The 24134-nt window shown below is 32.9% G+C and overlaps 1 protein-coding gene and 4 non-coding genes across 5 annotated transcripts in view; 2 read left to right on the top strand and 3 right to left on the bottom strand.

Moving 5' to 3' along the window:
* The window catches only part of Gad1 (glutamate decarboxylase), a 175387-nt gene extending 156594 nt beyond the window's left edge, over positions 1-18793 (bottom strand). Inside the window, exon 1 of the mRNA XM_072533008.1 lies at positions 18655-18793. Coding sequence (XP_072389109.1) covers positions 18655-18715 — 61 coding nt within the window. The 5' untranslated portion in view covers positions 18716-18793. The remainder of the gene's footprint in view (positions 1-18654) is intronic.
* TRNAH-GUG (transfer RNA histidin (anticodon GUG)) lies at positions 325-396 on the bottom strand. Its single transcript has one exon. It is a non-coding gene; the product is annotated as a tRNA-His (tRNA).
* TRNAK-UUU (transfer RNA lysine (anticodon UUU)) lies at positions 1051-1123 on the top strand. The gene has a single exon. It is a non-coding gene; the product is annotated as a tRNA-Lys (tRNA).
* Positions 5591-5662, bottom strand: TRNAH-GUG (transfer RNA histidin (anticodon GUG)). Its single transcript has one exon. It is a non-coding gene; the product is annotated as a tRNA-His (tRNA).
* On the top strand, positions 13106-13177 carry TRNAH-GUG (transfer RNA histidin (anticodon GUG)). Its single transcript has one exon. It is a non-coding gene; the product is annotated as a tRNA-His (tRNA).
* Positions 18794-24134: the final 5341 nt, after the last annotated feature.

Raw genomic sequence — 24134 nt, 5'->3', positions numbered from 1 at the left:
TATATACTTTCTCATTAATGAACATTGCTCTGATATACTTCTTATCTGTCAGTCTTATATCAGTCTTATTAACACAGCTGTGAATCCTTAATAATGATTTTTTCCTCAACTCTAGCTAGAAGCGAATGTCTTCCACACATCAATATCTGATAGAAATACACAGCCTTTTTTCTTTTTATCTCGATTCTCGTAATTTGCTAATAAATAAAATAATTAGAAGTATATTATACCAAAAAATAAAATATACATATGTATGGATGTTTAAGAATTACCTTTCGATAGAAAATAGAAATAAAAAGGTCTCCTGTGACAACGTTTGCACATTGCCGTGACCAGGATTCGAACCTGGGTTACCACGGCCACAACGTGGGGTCCTAACCACTAGACGATCACGGCTACCGAGACATGATTGCCGCGATGAAAAAATCAGGACGTGCCTCAAGGGTCGAGACGAGTATGTCCTCAGGTTCTTCAGAAATAACGTCAAACAACAATTAGAAAATGTAATGTAATCTTCATTACAATCAATTGTAGCTTAATCCCATATATACATAATTTTTAACTTGCCACAAGTAAACAGTTTCGCAACCTTCCTCAGGCTTTTTCAAAGTTTCTTGTAAAGCGGAGTTGCATGATCACAGGATTTTGCATCATCCAGTTTTTTTATAGTAGAATAATAGTCGATGTTATAAGAAACATGAAGGGAACTTTACGAAAGGATTTATAAAGAGGTAGACTTTGTCCAAATACTTAATAAATCTAGTGTAATGTAATAGATGTCTAATATATTTTAATATCTAATGTTATAGACGGATTTTGAAGATATCTTGGACTAGTCCTTGGATTTGCTTGAAACTACTTTCACAATAGTTTTCAATCGTTATTTTAAAACAGTTGCGTTGTGAGCTCTCGATCTAAAGATAATATTGGAATGGGAACGTCAACGTCAAAACCTTGAAAACAAACTTATCATTCTACGTTATAAGTTTGTGATAACCAAAATAGATTACAAGTAAAGTATATTTCAAGTAAAATCAAAATAGAACATCAGCCCGGGTAGCTCAGTCGGTAGAGCATTGGACTTTTAATCCAAGGGTCCAGGGTTCAAGTCCCTGCTCGGGCGATCTTTTTTGTTTTGCCTTAAAAATAATTTAATAATAATATTTAACCACAATGTGGATTAAACCACAATTTACAATAAACTAAAGAAACTTTGACGTTTCGATTCTGAAATCGTTTTTAAAAGGATTATTTTATAAAATTCTGAGAAATGTATTTGGTTGGTTATATTTATATGATTATATTATTAGGTATATACAAATTTTCTTGAACATTGATTTCGCGCGCGTAACTAACATGCAAAATCGAAGGTCGCTTCAAGCGTTGTTTCTAAGAGAACAGTTCCTTCTACATAAAAAATGCTAATTAACATTTTTGTTTGAAATTATCTCAGCTACATTTTTTATTTGAAACATTTTTTTCTACGGTGTACAGATTCTTGATAAATCGATTTTTTTGGGATTTTACCCCCATGCGAGGGGGGTTTTAGATGGAAGCCCGAGGGTAAAAGTGATAAATTTTTTTGCATCTTTTTTGGGGTCCTAAAATTAATATCCTCTGCAAAATTCAGCCTATTCGTATGATTTTTAGGGGTCAACTCTCTGACGACTGGACTAGGTAGCAACTATGGAAAAAGGAAATATTAGGTTTCAGAACAACCGAATATATTTTTTAACCTCACCAAGTTTTCAAAGGAAGATTTAAGACCAGCTGAACAGTTTGGAGATCTTGTTTTAGAGGCTAAACGAGGAGAAAACTAAAACATTTCAGAATCAACACCATCAAAATCAAGAGCTACTGCGGAACAGACACCATCATCATCCATAACCAAACTTGATCCTTTACCTTCAATAAAACAAAGAAACAACATTTAGAAATTTTGACTGCTACACTATTGAAAGATATTCTGTACAAAAAAGTTAAGCGAGATGAGAAAACTGAGAAGCAAGCAATAAGAGAGCAGATTAGTGATATATAAGTAAAAAAATTGAAACGAAGAGTTAACGTTGGTAAAAATAATAAAACTACGAAGAGGAAAAGATGTATTGATGAGCAAGACAATTCTGAGTTATCCATATAAATGGATTTGTCAGATAGTAGCGATTCGGATCTCTGTGAAATCGAACAATATCACAATCCTTCTGTAGCTAATGAAGTGATTTAATAATGATTTCCGAAGTGGAAATTGAAACGTTAATAAACGTATTTTAACCTTTAATTGTGGCTTATTCCCATTTAAATAGTAATTAATTTAAAATGCCACAAGAAAATAGCTTTAGAACAATACTAATGAAGTATGCATCGTATGTAATGAATTTGGAAAAAACAAGGAACTTTGGTATCGTTGCATTGGGTGTGGAAAATGGGCACATGCAGCTTGTAGTGAATCGGAGTCAGCTGAAGTTTTTAAATGGAATGGGCTCAAAGAAAATATTTAGAAAGTAGAAGTATCAAAACGACGTTTATTTTAATACAATATTTCAAAAACCTGTTAAGTATATTAAAAATTTGTTCAATTACTTGTTACTTTTTCAGCACAAATGAATTACATCATATTACCCCACTAGCTAAGCGATATTACCCCACAGGGTGGGGCAGTAACACCGCGAAAAGCAAATGTTGCGTATTCGTACAATATATTAGTAATATATATATATATATATATATATATATATATATATATATATATATATATATATATATATATATATATATATATATATATATATAAGGTAAAAGAAATAATAAGTTAGACTTACTCACAATCAATTTAATTGATTGTGAGTAAGTCTAACTTATTATTTCTTTTACCTTTTGAAATGGACTCACACAAGCAACACATTCATGATATATATATATATATATATATATATATATATATATATATATATATATATATATATATATATATATATATATATATTGTCATACTTTTTCTTTCCCAACCAAAGAAAAAACTAAATAAAAAGATCCATCGGAATAAAATTTTAAGATATCATTATAAACAAAATGTATATAGTAATTTAAGATAAGATTTAGTGTAGATAAGAATAGAAATTTGTTTGGCAAACGACCTTTTTCCGTTTCAAACAAAATTATCAAAAAACCTTTGTTTAGAATTAGAAGACATTTTACCTGTAAGTTAATCTTTTCATTGTTTGTATAGTCGAAAACCAATTTTAAAGTAAGCTATTTAGTTTTTCTCTGAAACCGAAATTAGGCTTTTCCAAAATCATGGTAAACACAATTAGAGCTTTTGATTGGACGGTCGTTTTAAAATGGGAATTTTGTGAGCAGATCATGAGACCGGAGAGGTTAGTTATAATTTGGTCATTGACAGAAACAGTCGTTTGTCTCAAGATAGAGTGTGGTTCGTGAGTTTGGATACCGGCGTAACGAAAAGAAGTGAATAGTTCTGCAGAAGGAGATAACAAGTAGATTAAAAGAGGTCCTTGTATCTACCGTGGGCATCTTGTAAAGTATATGTGAAAGTATTCTTACAGCATCAAGTTGACAAAAGGAGGTCCTTGTGTCATAAATAAGTAGCTGAGTTTGGAGAAGTGAATCAGGTGTCTTTGTGTAGTCTGCAGGAGGTTTGCAGAGACGTTAGGAAGGAGCCGGGGTGCCAAAGAGGAGAGATCACATCGTTAAGGAGACTGGACTTTTCTGGGTATGTTCCAACATACAACTCAACAAGAAAATAAGCTGTAAGTGTTAGTACAATTGAATTTTATATCTGTGAAGGGTCGGTTTGACATCATGGTCATTAGCATTCAAATTTAAGAACTAAGGTTTTGGTAGGCTAATCAAAAGTTTAAAGTTTTGTTGTTTTTTTTAAGTAACGAAAAATTTAAGTAAAATTGGTTTTCACGTAATATAAATGTATGTAGATTTAAAATCTTATTATTATAAAAATTTGAGTTATTTTCTTGCATACTGATTGATAAGATAACGACAGAATTTGATAATTGTTTTATTCTTTCATATAAAATAAAGAAACGTTAATTTTTGTAATATAACATTTTTTTTATTCTTATCCTTTTTTCTCTATCCCGATAAAAGACAACTAGAAAATCTTTGAATCCATCGATCACAGGTAATATAAGGAGTTTATTTTACTTTTGATAACAAATAAGTTTTTTTATTGGCTCAATAAACTAAGATAAGTCAAAATAAACAATCATAGCAATATATATATATATATATATATATATATATATATATATATATATATATATATATATATATATTAATAAGGTTCCATAATTTTCAAAAATCAAATAGAAAATATTAAGACAAAAATCAAATCACAGACCAACAGAAATCGCAAACACCCTGTATATTATACTGTTTAGCATTAGTTTTAGAAAGTGTTTTTTTCGGAAAGTGAATTTTATACGTTCAAAGACATTCTCAGTAAATAAGAAGACAATATATTGGTTTTTCTAAGAATTATACAAAGGTCTGTAAATAGTTTGTGAGAGGTAATTATCCTTTTTTTAAGTTTTTTAAAAAAATCTAGATTGTGAAAAGTTGTATTTGTGTTTGGTGGAAAGAGTTCCAACTATGGTAGCAGACAGAAGAAATAACTGATATGCTGTAAATAATAAACAAATGTATAGTTTTATACTGGACCAAGTCGATTAGTTGAGATATCCTTGTGTCTGGAGAGGAGGAGTTTATTCATGTAGTAAAGATTTGGAGCAGAGCAATTTAGCAGGAGTATTCTGGAGAAACTGAAAGGTACGAGCAAGGTGGACAAGGCACAATCAAAGGAGAGGTGAAGTCATCAATTTTGGGAACAAAAGGTTAGTTTCGTCATTTTTAGAAACAGAGACTTTCAATCACGACCACCTATTTAAATTAGAGTTATTCGTTTTTTGTTGGTTTTATTGAGAATTATAATACATGATAATTTATCGGGAGTCACTAAAATTTAGAAATTTTAGATTTGCATATAAGCTTAATTAATTTGTATTGATAATTGTGGATGTATGATTTGATGGATGTTTGAGATTTTTATTCTAATCATTGTATATGGTATATTTATGTTTATTCAAAATTTTTACTTTTAATATTTGATTGGTTTTATTTTAATATAACATTTGCTTTGTAAGTCATAATTGTGCTGTAATTTTATTTTCCTATTGTCTATCCTTTTTTCCTCAAAGGCAACTAGCAAAAAATACTTTGAAGCCACGTTTTGTTTTTAATAAGTAAAAGAGCCCTGAGATATCATATTAATTTGTTAAAAAAATAAATATTATAAACATACAGTTTGAGCAAATCACAAAAACATATATATATATATATATATATATATATATTATTAAACCAAACATATTTGTGAAAAGTTTACCAATTTGTCAACTGTTTATTGTGTAAAATGTATATTTCTTATCCGAACAATGTTAAAACTCCCTTGCTTTTCTCTGGTTGTGAGTAACGGAAATTTTGTGAAATTTTAGGAAACGGCAGCTTTATTTTTTTATTAATAAAAATATGTCTCCCCGTGACAATGTTTGTACATTGCCGTGACCAGGATTCGAACCTGGGTTACCACGGCCACAACGTGGGGTCCTAACCACTAGACGATCACGGCTATGGAGACTTGAACATTGAATTTCTGAAGTTGGTTTTTGCAGTTAGTGTAGTGGTAAAATCAAAAAACATTTCATAAGTATCCTTTGATATAATCTGAACAACTCACGGCAAGTCGTGATAAACCTTATCACGACCACAAGTTGACCTTACTGTAATAATTAATAATATCAAAAAATCGAAAATAATATTAAAAAGATGATGAACATTTAGAAATTTAAAAAATTTGTGAGCTCTTTAATCAACCTTTTTGTACACTAGAAAAATTAGGCAAAGAGTATATCTAGAAACACAATCATTGATTGTCTTTTACCCAAATCGGATAAAACTAAAAGCATTCAATTAAGACCATTAATTGTAAATAGTTTCCAGTCGGAACTCAGGTGCACAAAACCGCAGTTAAGCCCTTAATAGAGGTTTAACTGTCCTCATTAATCATTCAGCCACCCTATCTAGACACGTGATGGTAGATGAATGGGAGTCTGAGGATTTTAAGCAGTTGGCGCATATCATTGTTTAGTAGACTGTTTTAGTCAGCCATAGAGCTAAAGTAAAATCGAGGATTATTTAAAATAAAAGCTGTGTTGCTCACTTTTGTTTTATTTGATTTTAAATGTTGTGTTATTTAAACTTTGATCTTATTTATCATAATATGGACATGGGTGGAATGATTACCAATATCTTTTTTTTTAAATATTCTTACAATATTCTTTTTCTTCTCATAGCACTAAAACCTGGAAAGAGTCTTATTTAAATGCATAACTTTTACTTTCATCTCCATCATTTAACTCGGCCAGGATGGTTGGATCGGTGAGCAGCCCCATTAGTCTTAATTCTGACTATATTTTATCTATTCATCACATTCGTAGGCGTTCTAATGCCATTCTCCCTGTTTAAGCCTCCTCCCAGATTAACTTGTTAAAGTGGTTATTTAGGTAGCCTATGAATTTGGCCTCTTGGGCATTGGGAATTAATTTCTTGGACGAAGTCACTAATTTCGCTCTTGGATTAAATACTGTTGTGTAAGCTATATACACATCTGTTTGTTCTCTGAATTTCTTTTCTTGCTGCCTTCAGAAACATTTTGAAAACATTGCAATCTTTTACAGTGACACTTAGGCCCTGGAACATGGCTTTGTAATCTAAGTTTTTATTCTCATCAGTCATGCGACCAAATGATTTTCTTTTCTTACTTAACTTTACATTTGCTGAAGTACTTCCGAAAAAACGATTTTGTATTAGTAACTTGAAGAACGTAACGTCAAATATATACCTCAAGGAAAACACGAAATTCCCTCTTTTTTGCATGTATAGGTATTTTATTATTCATCATTATTAACCAACTAGTGATTCTCACTCACACGAGCAAGTTCGTTGTACTTTGTATGTAGCATGTGTGAAATGCAGATCTTATGCAAGAATAAAACAAACATCATGATCATCATCATCACTGGCTTTACAACTCGGGGTGAGTCTTCGCCGCATCCACTATCGCCTTCCATCCTCTACGATCTTGCGCTTCTATTTCCCATTGTTGTACCCCAATTCTAGATAAATCGGCTTCAACATCATCCTTCCATCTTTTTCTCGGTCGGCCTACTGATCTTCTACCATCTGGTCTTTCAAAAAATACTCTCGTTAACACTGTGTCATCCTCTGATCGTACCAAGTGACCTACCCATCTTATTCGGTTTGCCTTGATATGTATAACTATGTTTTCAGTTCCATACAGTTACCAATTCAGCATTGCGGCGTCTTCTCCAATCCCCTGTGAATGCATCTCTTTGAGGGCCAAATATTATTCTAAGAACCTTTCTTTCAAATACTAGAAGCTTATTGAGTTCCCGCTGGTTGAGAGTCCATGTTTCACTGCCATAAGTAATAATTGGGCGAATAATCGACTTGTGCAAAAAACTAAATTGGGTCGAAAAGGGATTAAAAATAGATGGAGTATATCTTAACCATTTGCGTTTCGCAGACGACATAGTACTAATAAGCACAGATATCCATGAACTAAAATCAATGCTACAAGATTTAAATCACAAATCGAATCAAATAGGATTAAAAATGAATCTCGACAAAACAAAGATATTAAGCAACAGCCTAGAAAACATCACCATAGATAACATCAATGTAGAAAAGGTAGAACAATATATATATATCTAGGACATGCAATTAAAAACGAAAAGGAAAATCAAACCCTAGAAATTAAAAGGACACAATTGTCATGGGCTGCTTTTGGGAAGTTGAGCTTCATTTTAAAAGACAGAAAAATCCCAATACACTTAAAACGAAAAACCTATGACACTTGTATACTACCAGTTGCAACTTATGGATTGGAAACTATGGCAATAACAAGAAAAATGGCAGAACAATTAAGAGTAACTCAACGGGCCATGGAGAGGGCCATGTTAAGTATAAGCCTCAGAGACAAAATTCCTAACACCGAAATACGTCGAAGAACTAAAGTAACCGACATCATGGAAAAAACAGCGACATTGAGATGGCAATGGGTAGCACATGTAGCAAGACAAGACACCAACAGATGGTCTCATAAAGTGACATTCTAGAGACCTCGAGAAACAAAAAGAAGCGTGGGAAGACCCAAAAAGAGATATATAGACGATATAACAGCTGTAGCTGGAAAGCAGTGGATGAGAATTGCAAAAGATAGGGAAGCGTGGAAACAATTGGAGGAGGCCTATGTCCAACAATGGATGAACGAAGGCTGAAGAAGAAGAAGAAGAATCGACTTGTACAGTGTTAATTTAGATTTTCTTTTTAGTAGCTTCGATCTTAATAATGTTAAAAGGGAGTATAATGCTCTATTTCCCACAGCTATCCTTGCTGAGACCTTTTTTTCTATGTGATTATCCGCTGTGATTATCGCCCCCAGGTATTTAAACTTCTTTACTACTTCGAAGTCGTGATCATTAATACTGGTGTTCTGCCTAACTCTTGGTGTTGGATTTTTGGTTACTACCATGTATTTCGTCTTTTCTTTATTTATGCGGAGATCCAGACTACCTGTTTTCTCCTCGAGCTATGAAAACACCTCTCTCACGTCTCTTGTAGAATGACTGCATCTATATCATCAGCAAAGGCCAGCAACAGTTTTGATCCTTGATCAGCAAATCCTCCTGTCAGCTCAGACGATATTTTACTTATTGCATATTCTAAAGCAAAATTGAACAGCAATGGCGACAAGGGGTCCCCCTGCCTAAGTCCTGAATTTATAACTTGTGCATATCAGTCTGTTAACTAATTTTCTTGGTATTCCCATTTCTAACATTGCTATCCACAATTTGCTTCTTTTTATGGAATCATATGATTGCTGTTGGAAATCTATGAAAATAAAACAAACATGTAAAATAAAAAAGAAGAAAAATCTTACAAAACATTTTTAAAAACTATATTTTTAGTGAAAACTCTATCGCTTCCTTGGATTAATTTTCCTTGCGATGGTGTATCTACAACTGTGACGCTTACGTTTGACTTTTTTCTCACTCTTGAAAATGCGACGTACAACTGTCCTTGACCAAAAACGGGTTCAGGTAAGAAAAGTCCAACGCGTTCCAATATTTGACCTTGGGATTTATTCATTGTCATGGCAAAAGCGACATCTTCTCCCTCTGCTGATCCAGACAAAACCTTTGCTTTGATAACGTTGTTCGCCAATACAACGTCTAAAGCAAATGTCTTGATTGCTTCTGTTGTGGTGTAAAAGCTTGTTTTTTTTTTGCTGCAGTTCGGTACCTAAGACGCGATGCTTTAATTCTGCGCCAAGTTGTTGTCTTTCTTCTCGAAAACTGTACTTCTTGCAGTTTTCACATCTTCAAAAGTATTCTCTTACAATCCCTTCAAAAGCGTACGATCTTCATAAGCGGTAGATATTTTTAATCTTCCAGAACCTTGCTTTCTTTCGAGAGTTTCTTTCTTTCTCGTTCTCTCCATCTTTTATTAATATTAAAAACTGTTGTTCTGCTTACGTTAAAATGGTTCGCTACGGCAGATAGTGACCAACCATCTTCTAATTTCGAAGAATTAAAATTCTTGCTTTTAGTTCTTTTCTAGCATGTGCAGCGATTTTCTGAGGTTGAACAGAATGTTTTATACGACATATTTTAAGATTTGGCAGTGACAATATGTAAATAATAAGTATTTATCCTTCAAAATACACTGCTCAATTTTCTACAAAATACGCTTTAAGAGTCGTATCAGTTTTTTTTGGGAACCAGCTGTACCTTTTTCCATATAAACCAAATAAATATAAACTAACGTAATGCTTTAAATTATTTAGCAAAATAAATCTTATGCGTATGCTCTGAAGCTTGAAAAAAATGTACCAATGGTCATGGTCGGAAAATCATTTTGCTGGAATTGAGTGGATGAATGGTTTCATGAAGCGTCACAATAATTTATCTTTGCGAAAACCGTAGTCTACGAGTCTAGCAAGAAACATCAGGTTATAAAGTTAAAGTAAACATGTTTTTTGATAACCTAGAGACTGTTTACAAAGCCTACAAATTTACTAGTGATAGAATCGTGAACGTAGATGAAAGCGGAGTGAACACTGTTCTGCAAATGCTAAGAGTAGTCAAAAATAAGGGCTGTAAGCAAGTGGGACAAGCAGTTGGAGTAGAGAGAGGCGAGCAAGTGACGTTTTTTTGGAATATTCATTGCTAATGGAAATGCTTTTTCACCTGTTTATATCTTTCCACGAGTGCGATTTAAAGTGTCATTCCTTACAGAAGGCTCCAGAAGGCAGCATTGGTATTGTGTCTGCAAGTGGTTGGATGACCAACGAGGGATTCCTCGAAGTTGTAAAGCATATTAAAAAAAACATGCATGTTTATAAGGAAAACCCTGCGTTAATACTTTTGGATAACCATAATACACATGTAACGTTAGATGTTATATTGAATTGCAGGGAAAATGGTTTAGTACTCTAAACGTTTCCTCCCACACAACACATCGTTTACAGTCTCTAGATGTGTGTGTATTTGGCCCTTTTAAGGGTCGTTGTCGTGCAGCATTCAACTTATGGATATTGTTCTGAAGCTATTTTCTTGTGGCATTTTAAATTAATTTATATTTAAATGGGAATAAGCCACAATTATATATTCCCATTTAAATATAAATTAACTTATGGATGTCTACACATCCGGGAGAAGCTATAACAATTTATGGCATTGCACATCTAACAGCTCCTGCCTTTGACGAAGCATTTAATAGAAAAAACATTATTTCTGGGTTTTAAACGCTGGTTGCTATCCCTTTAATAAAAATATTTTTTCTTCAGAAGATTTCCTAGGAGTTAAAGTTACGAAAGTCAGTGATGTATCGCAGCGAGATACCACAGATGATTGTCTAAATTGCAGTACACTCTCTAATTCCGAAATGCCTTCTACATCATCATCGGCAAATGTTCAACCACAAGTTAACAATAATTGTCTACTTGTTTTAACTACCGAAAAACAAAGTTCCAAAATTGTAATTATTTCCGATGTAAAACTTACTCCGAAACAAATTCGTCCATACCCAAAGGCTGTGACAATAAGTTCTAAGAAAGGAAGAAAGAAAAAAAATTCAACCATTCTGACCGCTACACCAGAAAAAAATAGATTAGAAAATAAAATAAGAGAAAACTAGAAAAAAAAACGGGCTCAGGAAAGAAAGGCAAGCAATATAGAAAAGAAAAAAGTCAAATCCCATATCGCAAAGTTTTTGATGAGAAGACATCAGAAAGCGAAATTGAGAATTATTGCGAAGAATCGGATGATAGCCTTATGAAAGTTGAGACTAAAGATGGTAAAGATTTTGGATTCAATCTTACAAATATCAAGAAAAGGGATTTTGTTCTCAAATTTGCACCAAAAAAAAAAACACTCAAATTCTATGTTGATCAGATCGAAAAGGAACTAGAAGAATCAAAATTTTTAGTAATTTTTTTAAAACTGACGCCGCTAAAAGATTTCGATTTTGATTTTTATTTCCAGATCAGAAGGATGAGGGTTACATTTCTTCAAACGATATTATAAGAAAATTGCCTGCTCCTGAAAAAAAAGGACAGCAAGATCCAGCTTCTTTTGTAGGTTTTCCTTTAATTTTCACGGGTATAATATGATATAAATTATTGTATTATGTTAAATAAATATTAAAAATTTCACTTATAAAAAATGTTATTATTTTATTTCCATTAAAACCTGTCTCCATATGTGCCCCGTAGAAAATATTGTCTTGTCCACATGTGCCTCCCTTAGGTAGACATGTGGACTAATTACATCTACTTGGAATTTAATGCACGTGCCCTAAATAATTTAATTACTGCCAAATTTAAATGTACACGAAGACTCACAAATATGTCAATCTTACATTGAAGAAGCCGATACTTTACAATGAATCTCATTTTACGGTATATTTTTTTTTTGAAATTTGTCCACATGTGCCTCCCTCTCCCCTACTATAAATGTACATCTGATTATGATATCGGTTGTGGTGACCATGACAACACTAAAATGTAAAAATTTATAATTCGCAAATTATTTACCGCAGTGTTGGATGATTAGCCTAACATAAAATTGTTAAGTTATTCCGAAATCGAAAGATTAAACAGGCAATAATTTATAGGGCGTGAGAATTTATAGAATGAAAAAATCTTCCTTGTACTAATTCGTAAAAAATTATAAGACCTAAAGCTTCTTAATAATAGTGACAGTTTAATTGTAGACTCCATTCGGCATCGATCTATCAGAAAAAAGCCCTCGTCATGAAAATATACACGCATAAAATATTGCCGCGTTCTATACAGTCATTAAGATAATGCCAGGCGATCTTTTCAAACATTATTTCTGCATGACCTCTTCTGTTATCTCGTTCTAGATTTTCATCAACGAAACCTTTTGCTTTGAAAAGCTTTTTGTTTTGAAAAGAATATGTTTTATTAAAATTTCTAAGAGACTTTAGCGCCACCATTATTTAAACTTTAAAACAAGTTTTAAAGTTTTATCCTTGCTACGGTATATATACTTAGTTATAAATTAGCTTTCTTATCGTGCTTTATTACGTATAATTGATAAGGAAGAAAAGGCCACCAGGAAATACTTTCAAAAGAAACATCATTGTTTTTAAAAACAATAATTTAATTAGTTGAGTTACGATAATGAAAATAATGAATGAGTCTAAAGCAGGGATAAACGCTTTTGGCATATTTTTGAATAAAAATCATTTTAATAATAAATAAAACTAATTCATTATACGCTGATTTTATAAACAAATAAATATAAAAGTCAAGATTTATGTTTTCGTGCTTATAAGTTAGTAGGTATCACTAGGTGTATTAATAAATAATTATTATTATATTAATAAATAATATAAACTCCTATTACAATTTCACACGTACAGAATATAACATTTTTAGCTTAAGTTTTGTAACGTCTCCGTAGCCGTGATCGTCTAGTGGTTAGGACCCCACGTTGTGGCCGTGGTAACCCAGGTTCGAATCCTGGTCACGGCAGTGTGAAAACATTGTCACGGGGAGACTTTTTGTTTTTTTTTCTGTTTAAACATAATATTTGACAAAAAATAATTATTTAAAATGATAATATGTAATATTGATTCGGTACTTTTTTACTCGATTTTCACTAAATCATAATTTCCATATTGGCTAAGGGCAGTCTCCTTAGAGTAGGGGTCCTGACCTATACAGAAAAATGCAAGTGGGTGTGGAGTGTGGGTGCACTCTGGTTATATTGGTGATATGTTGCCTAAATCATGCAGGACATGATACTGATAGCAAAGGCGTTCAGGAAATATATACTATAGGGATAGTACTTGACTTTGCATCGCAAGCTGCCCCAAATTTTATTTTTCTAACTTTTAGGGGGGTCAATAGTAGTGTAAATTTAAAATCGCGACAGAATGACACTGTCGTGTCAGCCGCCATCTTGATTTTAAACGAGAAACGTTTTTGCTCAATATCTCCGTCATTTTCAACTTTTCGGCAAAAATGGTAGGGACTGAAATTGTTGCAAATGCGATTTCCTACTACTACTAATTTCATTTTAAAAAAATTTTCGTGCGGTCGATATTTTCCGAGTTATGGAAAAAAATAGTGTTAGAGGTGGGGAAGTATAATCATCGAATTATCTCGTTTATTATTAATTTTACATGAATGTATACAAGAAAAAATGGAGAGAATTTTATATTTTACAATTTTGATCTCTTTCATTTTTATGCTATTTAATATTTTATTAATATGTTTTAAGTGGTAGGTTAGTTAAGTTCGTAAAGTTAATAATAAAAGAGATAATTCGATAATTATGCTTCCACCTCCCCTTTTCACTAATCAAAGACGTTTATGGGGAAAACGATTCACAGTTGAAGCGCTAGTAAACGGTGAATATACAAAAGCAAAAGCTATAAAAATATTGTGGTAGTATAAGACAAGATGATTGATGTATAAAATAACAATGAAAGTGCCCAAAGGAAAACGATACAACATGTTGACATCGTTTTAATAACAAAGAAAAAGCCAGAATATGGAAACAGCAACTGAAAAAACAAAATTTATTATCATTTCTAAATCATTGGCAAATACAAATATTTAGGCACTTTTATAAATGAAGACAACGATAGCTCAGCAGAAATCAAAATAAGAATAGAAAAAGCCAGATCCATATTCACTAAAATGAAGAGAGTGTTCTGCGGAAAAGATTTGAGTCTTGAAATGAAACTTCGCCTGATGAGATGTTACGTACTTTCTGTGCTGTTCTACGGAATGGAGTCATGGACGTTGAAAAAGATTGATACCAAAAAATTAGAGGCATTTGAACTGTGGATGTATCGCAGAATCCTGAGCTTATCATGGACCGAGAGAGTCACAAATGTCGAGGTCTTGAGAAGAATGAATAAAGAAAAGGAAGTCATATTTACGATTAAAAAACGAAAACTGCAATACTTGGGACACATTACAAGAGGCGAAAGATATGAACTGCTTCGAATAATTATGCAAGGGAAAATAGCAGGAAAAAGGTCCATAGGAAGAAGACGAAACTCCTGGCTAAAGAATCTACGGGAATGGTATATCTGTAGCAGCAACGAATTGTTTCGGTCAGCAGTTTCGAAAATACGTATAGCCCTGATGATCGCCAACCTTCGGAACGAAGATGGCACTTGAAGAAGAAGAAATAATTGGAACAATGTAGAATGAAAGTTGATAGAAAGTAATAAAACAAACTATCATTATACTCTGGTAATGACAATGACACAAATCACTGGAACGGAGTAGCGATATTAGTTGACAAAATTGCCCAGAAATTTGTAACTGGCTTCTTACCCATCTCGGATAGAGTTATGATGCTAACACTAAAAACAGCTCAATCTAGAGTCAATATAACTCAAGTATATGCTCCTACAGCAGAAAAGTCGGATGAAGAGCTCGAACAGTTTTATAATGAATTACAACAAGCTTTAGAAGTAACCAAGTCTAGAGACGTTACAATAGTCATGGGAGATCTAAATGCAAAAATCGGTAAAGGAAGTCAATGTGATTTTATTGGAAACTTTGGACTGGGCACCCGTAACAAAAGAGGAGACAGATTGGCTCAATTTTGCCAAGAGACCGATTTTATTATCGCGAATACTTATTATGATCTGCCACCCAGGAGACTCTATGGAAATCTCCAGCGGACAACCATCATAACGTCATCAGAAATCAAATTGACTACCTTCTCATCTGCAAACGATACCGAAATTCCATAATATCAGTAAAATCATACCCCGGAGCTGATGTGAGATCAGATCACAACCCAGTTGTAGGAAGGTTTAGAATTATTCTAAAAAACCTTGTGGCTAAAACTAAAGTAGAGAGGATATAAGTATCCCGTTTGAGAGATCCATCAACAAAAGAGCAAGTCACACTAAAAATTAAAGAAGAGCTCACCAAAATAGAAATTATTCCTACTGAAGATTCGAACTTGGAAATGTTAAAAGATGCTCTTATACTTAAAAGAAAGGCTTAAAAGATGGCAGGAATATATTCAAGAGCTATTTAAAGACGGACGGACTGAGATAGTACTAAAGTCGACAATGGCCCAGACAGAACAGAAGATGAGGTATTAGAGGCGATAAAGCGAACAAAGAACAACAAGGCAACAGGTCCTGACGAAAAACCTGTAGACATAATACGGTTAATAAAAAAACAGCAAATTGGAATATTGGTCGACTTATTCAATACAATATACAGTACAGGAATCATTCCCAGAGATTTGCTGATGTCAACATTCATAACACTACCAAAAAAACCAAATGCAAAAGAATGCCAAGACCACCGGATAATAAGTTTAATGAGTCATACGCTCAAAATATTTTTGAAAATTATACACCGGAGAATACACAACAAACTTGAGCAGGACATAAGTGACACACAATTTGGATTTAGACATGCACTGGGAACGAGGGAAGCCCTGTTGGCTCTGAATGTACTTGTGCAAAGGTGCATGGATGTTACTCAGCCAGTATATAAGTGTTTCTTGGATTACAACAAAGCCTTCGTTAAGGACATAACCGTCTTATCGAATTACTTGAAAAGAAAAACTTAGATATGAGAGACATCAGGATCATTAGCGCTATCTATTATAAATAGATCGCTGTGGTAAAAGAGAACAACGTCTTTTCAAATGAAATACAGATTGAGAGCGGCGTCAGGCAGGGCTGTGTCCTGTCTCCTACGTTGTTCAATTTGTATTCATAGGAAATAGCCCAGGAAGTACTAGAAGAACCAACTATGGGAATAAAAGTAAATGGCCGACCAATCAATAATATATTTATTGATTGGTCAATATTTTATTAGCGGAATGTCTTAAGGATTTACAACAAATGGTTGACAGAGTGGTAGAAGTCAGTGAAGAAAACGGACTGTCCCTAAATACAAAAAAGACACAATTTATGGTAATTACAAAAGCCCAATAGCGCCAAGAAAACATAACAATACATGGAAAACAAATTAAAAAAGTTGAAAAATATAAATATCTGCGTACAATAATTAACGAAAATAATGAGTACACAGAAGAGATTAAGACAAGAATAGGACAGGTAAGAAATTCTTTCAAAAAACTGAAAAAATTACTCTGCAGCAGGGACATTTCAATTTCTTTAAAGATACGACTTCTGATATGCTATGTGTTCTCCGTATTATTTTATGGATTGGAGGCTTGGACATTAAAGAAAGATGTTTCGGACAGATTAGAAGACTTCGGGTTATGGGCCTACAGAAGGATATTAAGAATAAGTTGGGTGGATAGAGTCACTAATGTCGATGTGTTGAGAAGAATGGGAAAAGATAAAGAGGTTTTAAATACAAATAAAGTCAGAAAACTGCAATATCTGTGACATGTCATGAGGGGCGAGCGTTATAACTTGTTGCAATTAATAATGCAAGGAAGAATACAGGGTAGAAGTAGTCGCGGAAGAAGACGCATCTCCTGGTTAAACAATTTGAGAGCTTGGTTTAACTGCACTTCTGCTGACCTCTTTAGAGCAGCGGTATCCAAAATGCGAATTGCCATGATGGTTGCCAACCTCTTTAGAGGAGACGGCACATGAAGAAAAAGAATTACAAAATGGATGTTAGAAACAGCTGACATGAAAACCCTTAGCAAAGTCGATAGGAAGACACTATGGAAAAGATCCAAAAGTACAGATATACGAAGAAGTTGTAAGGTGGAGAACATCAAAGATTGGATAAGAAATAAAAGGAAAGAATGGAACACTCACATAAGCCGAATGAAAACAAATAGTGCGCCAGAGACGGTTCCTCAATAGGAAGACGATCAGTGGAAAAACCACAAAAACGATGGACCTTACTGAAGGCACATTTTACAACAGACAGAATCATGTATACACGAAAAGAAGAAGAAAAAGAAGAATAAAAAGAAGAAGAAGAAGAAGAACTTTAATCCGAATATCAAAGTAAGATTCTCACGATGTTATATCTTCTCAATGCTATATTATGGTGCTGAATCCCGTGCTTACTGTGCACACTAAGCGATATATAAGAATCTTGAAGCATTTGAGATGTGGATATACAGGCGAAACCTAAGGATATAATGGATGGACAATATAACCAACGAGATCGTACCCTAAAGAATATAACAGGGAAATAAAGAGAAGTGATGTGCACGATTAAAAGGAGAAAGTTAGAATATCTCGGACACATAATGGGAAATAATACTAAATATAGAGTACCTACTAAAAATAACTCCCCAAGGTAAAGTATTTGGAAAGCAAGAAATTGGAAGAAAAAAATATCATAGTTAAAAAATCTGAAGAACTGAGGACATAGTTGTCTACAACAACAACTATGCTATTTCAAGCATTAGTCAACAAAATTATTATATCCAAATGATCAATAATATTGTAAATGAATGGGCACCACAAGGAAATGATTCAATCAATATTTGCAACACGATCCCAATGGCTTTCATCTATCACTCTACCATATTAATAATGTACACTTTTAAATACGTAAAAGTTTGGAATTCAGATGCACAAAAAATTATGACTTTTATTTTAACATCTGGGTTAGAAGGTCCAAAAGTAAATTAGCAGTAGCACGCTTCTGCGCAGTTTACAAAATATCGACGTTTTTATTAGCATTAGTACTGATTTGGTTTCCTTTGAGTTTGTGCAAAATCGATTTTGGTAACTATGGCTACCGTATTATATATATATATATATATATATATATATACATTTATTAAAAATATTATAAATAGATAAACAAAAAATAGCGTTAGAAAAAACTGTTATTGATTTTTTTTGATTTGGTGGTACCAAGTCTTGTGATATAACTGATGATGATTAAAACAAAATTAGTAATTTGTCAATAAATTTTGCAATTTTTGTCATATGTATATAGTTATTTTTTTATACAATCGGTTAAAATTGGTAGTACCATTAAAAAATTTAATTAATTAAATATAAATAACTCACCGTTGTACTTGAGGTTGGCAATAGCTGCACTCAACTTGTAATTAGATGTGTTATTTGCCATGTTGGGATCTAGCAGCACCTTCTGGAAGCTGTGTGACGTCTAACTCCCGATGGAAACCTCTTTCCAGTCTTTGCAAATAGGTGACCTAGTTTCGGACCCCGCGCGCGCACTGTGACGTAATAGCGGGGGAGGCTTGGGTTGTTAGGGTGGAGCCGTTTTAAAGGTTGAGCTTGTCGACGTGTCAGCCCTTCGAGGGGGAGTAATTCTTTACTTGATATTACAAATTTTTGGATGAGCTCTAAATATTTGAGAACTTACAGGCAATAAAGCTCTCGAAATGAGAGGGAATCTTCTAAGACGACTTTTAAAGTTTATTTTTTTTATTTCCGTGGGATGTTTTCAGGTGACAGCTGAAAATGAAAAAATTTTGATTAATTCCAAGAACTTAATATTTCGTTACTGCTAGGATTTTTTTTTTAATGAATGCGTAATAATTTTATATCCTTATATATATATATATATATATATATATATATATATATATATATATATATATATATGAGTAATAATTTTTATTGATTTATAATATTAATAAATTATAAATAAATTGTAATAAATAACTTGAACGTAATCCAGTAATTAACACATGACTTAATCTTAAATGTTCGAATTGTAGCCCTTGTTGTATTTGACAGTAACCCAAACGTTGCACAAATTCTTGTAGAACTTTGTTTATGCTTTCTTGAGAAATAATGTTAATTTTTTTACGAATTCTTGTTTTTAAGTCTCCAATATTTGCAGGTTTCGTTTTATAAACAATTACCTTCGAAATAGTAGGGTCCAAAGATTTTATTTCTTACAATGCCAGCCCATACGTTTACCTTTTGCGGGTATTATGTATGATGTTCCAGCATCCAGTTGGAGTTTTCTTTTGAAGTACTTTTACGTACTTTGTGTACCGTTGTTTTGCAAACATCGAGATCACTACTAACCTCACGAACAGAAGTGTGCGCATCTTCTTCAAAAGCAAGTAGAACATCTAATGTAACATAATTTACAGAGGGATGACCTGATTTGCGTGTATTTTCAACTGCACCAGTTTCTTGAAATTCCTTTTCAGTTTTACTTACTGTTGACTGTGTGATGGGTATTTCTGGATATTTATCATTAAATAAATTACACACTTCCATCTGAGTTCGCGATTTGTCTCCATACCCAATCATCATGAGTATTTCAATTCTATGCTTTACACTCAAATTCATTTCTACTAAAAATTAATTCTAAGGAATAATACAGAACATTCACGAATTAATACAATTATTGTACTACTTAATTGTTATTGAACGTTACTAAAAATAATTACAGTTTACCAAAAACTAGAAGTAGGCTACTTTTTTGCAATTGATAATAAATAATTTATTTTCTAAGCGCATATCTTTCAAATTATATCCATTAGACCCGAGTATTATACTTTTTTGAAATCAGCTCATTTTATCGATCTAAAAATGTCCTAAAATACAGGGTGTTACATTTAAAAAAAGAGCCGATGACATCATCACTGTAATGTGTATCACCTTGTATAATGAAATTTTATTGTTAGTTACTTGTACATAAAAGTACTGTAATTTCTTACTGAGTAATATGGTCTTTCAGATAGATAGGCTTTTGTCATTTTACGAAACATAAGGAAAGAAGTTGCAGATTTAAGTTGCAAAGGGAGATGGATGTATAATTGTTTTGCCGAATATAATATAGATTTCTTTACTAACTCAGTGGATGGGATCGGTAAATACACATCAAAGGTTGAATTTCTAGTTTAATAGTCACGATTAGGTCTTGATGGAAAAACATGTAGGTATTTACGAATTAAGCAAAAACAGTTTCTAAAATATATAAAGAGGGAAGAATTAAAACTCCGTGATTTTTGAAGTAGCTTCTGCAATGTGTTATTCTACTAAGGCTAAAAAGAAACCGTATTGCTCTTTTTGTAATTTAAAAATAACATCAGATTCGCAGTTGATTCACTTGAACCCCAAAAAGGAAGACCATATCGAAGATGAGACTCGAACAAAGAAAAATATGTTATTTTGGAAGATCCTAAATTGATTATCTTTGAAACAGATCTTATTGGATAGCATGCTGAGGTTAGTTTCTTACTTAACAAATCGTCAAGAAGAGACCATTGAAGGTTGCTGTCTATATAAAAGCTAAGAAATTTTATAGAATCAACCATACTGATTTTACTGTTATTAAGAAGCAAGGGTTGAAGAGCTCCTTTATAGGATAATGATACTGTCTTATCCACGTTAAAAGAGAGTAAATTAGAATCGAACCAGGTTTTTCTTTTAAATAGATCAGAAGTTATAGTTCCATGATGAGTTGCAATATTAGAGTTCCTCCAGGTGATACTGGTATCATCAGCAAAAAGAAAAAAATTTCCATCGATTTTTAAGTTAGTGATGTCATTTATAAAGATAAGAAAAAGTACACCACATACAATGTTTTTGTGAGTAGAGACAATATCATTTGCTCTAACTAGTTGTCTCCTATTCCTTAAGTAAAATTGGAACAAATTCAAAGAAAAACCTTGAATTCCGTAGAAATTTAGTTTTTCTATTAAAATGACGTTATTTACACAATCAAAAGCTTTGGCATAGTCACAAAAAACAGTGGCAGTGTAAAGATTATTATTTAGTGCTTGATAGACCTCATGTAGTAATGAAAACATAACATCGCTGGTACATTTATTAGATAAAAAGTCGAACTTACTCTGTGATAGAATGTTGTTTTTAATGAGAAAGGGTATAAGCTGGGGTTTTATAAGTCTCTTAATAATTTTGGATTATACCGGTAGTCCTAGTAAGACATTAGGTCTATAAAAAAAGGAAAAGAGGTTAGTCTTTGTATATTTGGCACCCAAAATATTTGGGTGGCTCAGGCATGGTAACCTGTATTTTAACCTGATGATGGAACAGTTGTTCCGAAAACGTTCGTGCTTGTAATGTTGCCCTTTTAAGGGTTTTTATAAAATAAAATATACCCACATACAAAGACTAACCTCTTTTGTTATACGTGGTATACAGCCAGCTACAGGAATTATTTTCCTTGTGGATTAGGTCTATAGTTGCAGACATTCGATTTTTTACCACTCTTATGAAGAGGAATAATAATGGCTGTCTTTAGGCACCCTTGAAATATATCTTTTTCAAAGGAATCATTAATTAGTGAGACCAGGATTTCCAACACATTTTTTTGGGAAATTTAAGAAAATTTTTATGGATAGTCCATCAGTACTACAGGAAGATTTGCTTTTTATACTACTGATTGTTTGGATCAGTTCAGATTTATCAACTGATCTTATAAAGAATGAATTCGAGAATGAATGAATTTTTTGAATTGTTGAGATAGGAAATAGGATCTTGTTGTAGCAAAATAGTTTATGTTATATTTTTACTCACATGAACGAAGTATCTATTCAGATTTTCACGGTTTGGAAGAGAAAACGTTTGAGCTGTGTTAGTTTTATTTCGAAGATCGTTTATTATGGATAAGTTTCTTTTGCAATATTTTTAGAGCTTCCCAGATAATTTTGATAATACATTTTTTTGGCTGTTTTTATAATTTTTAAATAGGTTTGTCTGTACTTGGAGATATATTCAGTGACAAAGACGTTGGTAGTAAATTTCTTGATGTACAGTAGTGAAAGCATATTCTTGGCTGATATGCGGATACCTTTGGTAGTCTAGGGTTTGTAATGTGTTGACTTGATTGTAATTAAAGGAAATGCCTTATTGAAAAAACAAACAATTCTATCTAAAAAATCACTGAAATTATAGTTCTCGTCCACAGAGGGAAAGTGCCACCCAGAAGTCAGGTACAAATTTTGTAATTTACGAAAGTTTTGAGCGTAGAAAATCCTACCTAATCGTTGGGTTTTCGAGGATGGTTTGTTAAGAATATTAAACTTGATATATACTTCATGATCAGATAGTCCCTCATTAATAATTGTAAAGCATATATCAAGGGGTGAGAAATCTGACACAATATAATCAATTATGGTAGATGTTATTTTAGTTATTCTTGTTGGAGAATTAACGTGCATTGTGAAACCATACGATTCGAATATATTGACCATGGATAGAACTTTTCTGCTTTTATTGGGCAGGTCGTCTAACAAATTTAGCAGGTTCTGAAAAAATAGTTCCGTAGAAGAATCAGGTGATCTAGAAATGAAAATAATGTAAAGATTAAGATTCTTGTTATAAACTAATGAAAACTCAAAATAGGCTTCATAGATAGCTGGAAGACATGAAAGACGAAAGAGAGAACGATAACAAGCTAACAGAGAAAAAAATAATCAGGGCAATTAAAGTACTGAGAGGATACGAATCGCCTGGAGCAGACGACATTCTTTCCAAGCTTCTAAAACATTGAAGCACCACTGGTACCACAAAAATTGATGCATTGTATATGTGGCCTAATAGAATTGATTTGGAGAGCCCTAAAACTACCAGAGGACTGAAACGTAAGTATTTACAAGAAAGAAAATTAAATAATCTGTGATAACTACGTAGGAATTACACTCCTGAAATGACTTACAAAATATTGGCTACATTCTTTATGATCAGCTTTCATAAAATATCAGTGTAGAGTCCAAAGAAAAAATTAATGATCCATCAAATATTCATTTAAAGATAAGCTGAAGGAAAAATATATAAAGATGTTACTGTTACCCACCATCTATTTGTGGATTTTTAGTGGGTCTATTATAGCATAGGAAGAAATTGGTTTTACAAAATTCTGGTAGAATTTAACCTCCTGCCTTCTGGTATAAATAATTGAGAAGAAAACTGCACAAACCGGAGACATCATCCAAAACATTGCAGTAAGAACAAAAATTAATAGGAGAACACATTTAGAAAATAGATCCTGTTTTGATTAAAGAAGCTTTTAACTACAAGTGTAATGACAAACAGAACTAAACTATCGTAAACAGAACTCCTATCGAACCTGTCTTGGCCTATGTGTATAAAAGTTGGGGATTAATAAAAGGCGATGAAGAGCGAACAATAGCGAGTCTCTATTGGGGCCAAACAGCTAAAGTGAAAGTAGGATCTACATTGACCAATAAAATTGAGATCAAGAAAGGGGTACGACAGGGCTGTATCTTGTCTCCTATTCTCTTTAATATATACTCAGAAGAAGTATTTAAGACAGCGCTGGAGGAAAGCACAGAAGGCATAAAGATAAATGGAGAAATAATTAATAACATAAGGTATGCTGATGACACTGTGATTCTAGCAAGTAGCATGGAGGAACTGAGTTGCCTAATGAGTAAGATACAAAAAACAAGTGCACAAGACTAAATATCACAAAAACCAAATGGATGTTAGTAAGCAAAACTCCACAACCACCACAGCAACTGATATTAGACAATGAAAGAATTTAACACGTGGATTCGTACATCTACTTGGGAACA

Source organism: Diabrotica undecimpunctata, chromosome 5, assembly GCF_040954645.1.
Source record: "Diabrotica undecimpunctata isolate CICGRU chromosome 5, icDiaUnde3, whole genome shotgun sequence".
Taxonomy (NCBI): domain Eukaryota; kingdom Metazoa; phylum Arthropoda; class Insecta; order Coleoptera; family Chrysomelidae; genus Diabrotica; species Diabrotica undecimpunctata.
The sequence above is the reverse complement of the archived record's forward strand: the minus strand, read 5'-3'. Positions and strand labels throughout refer to the sequence as shown.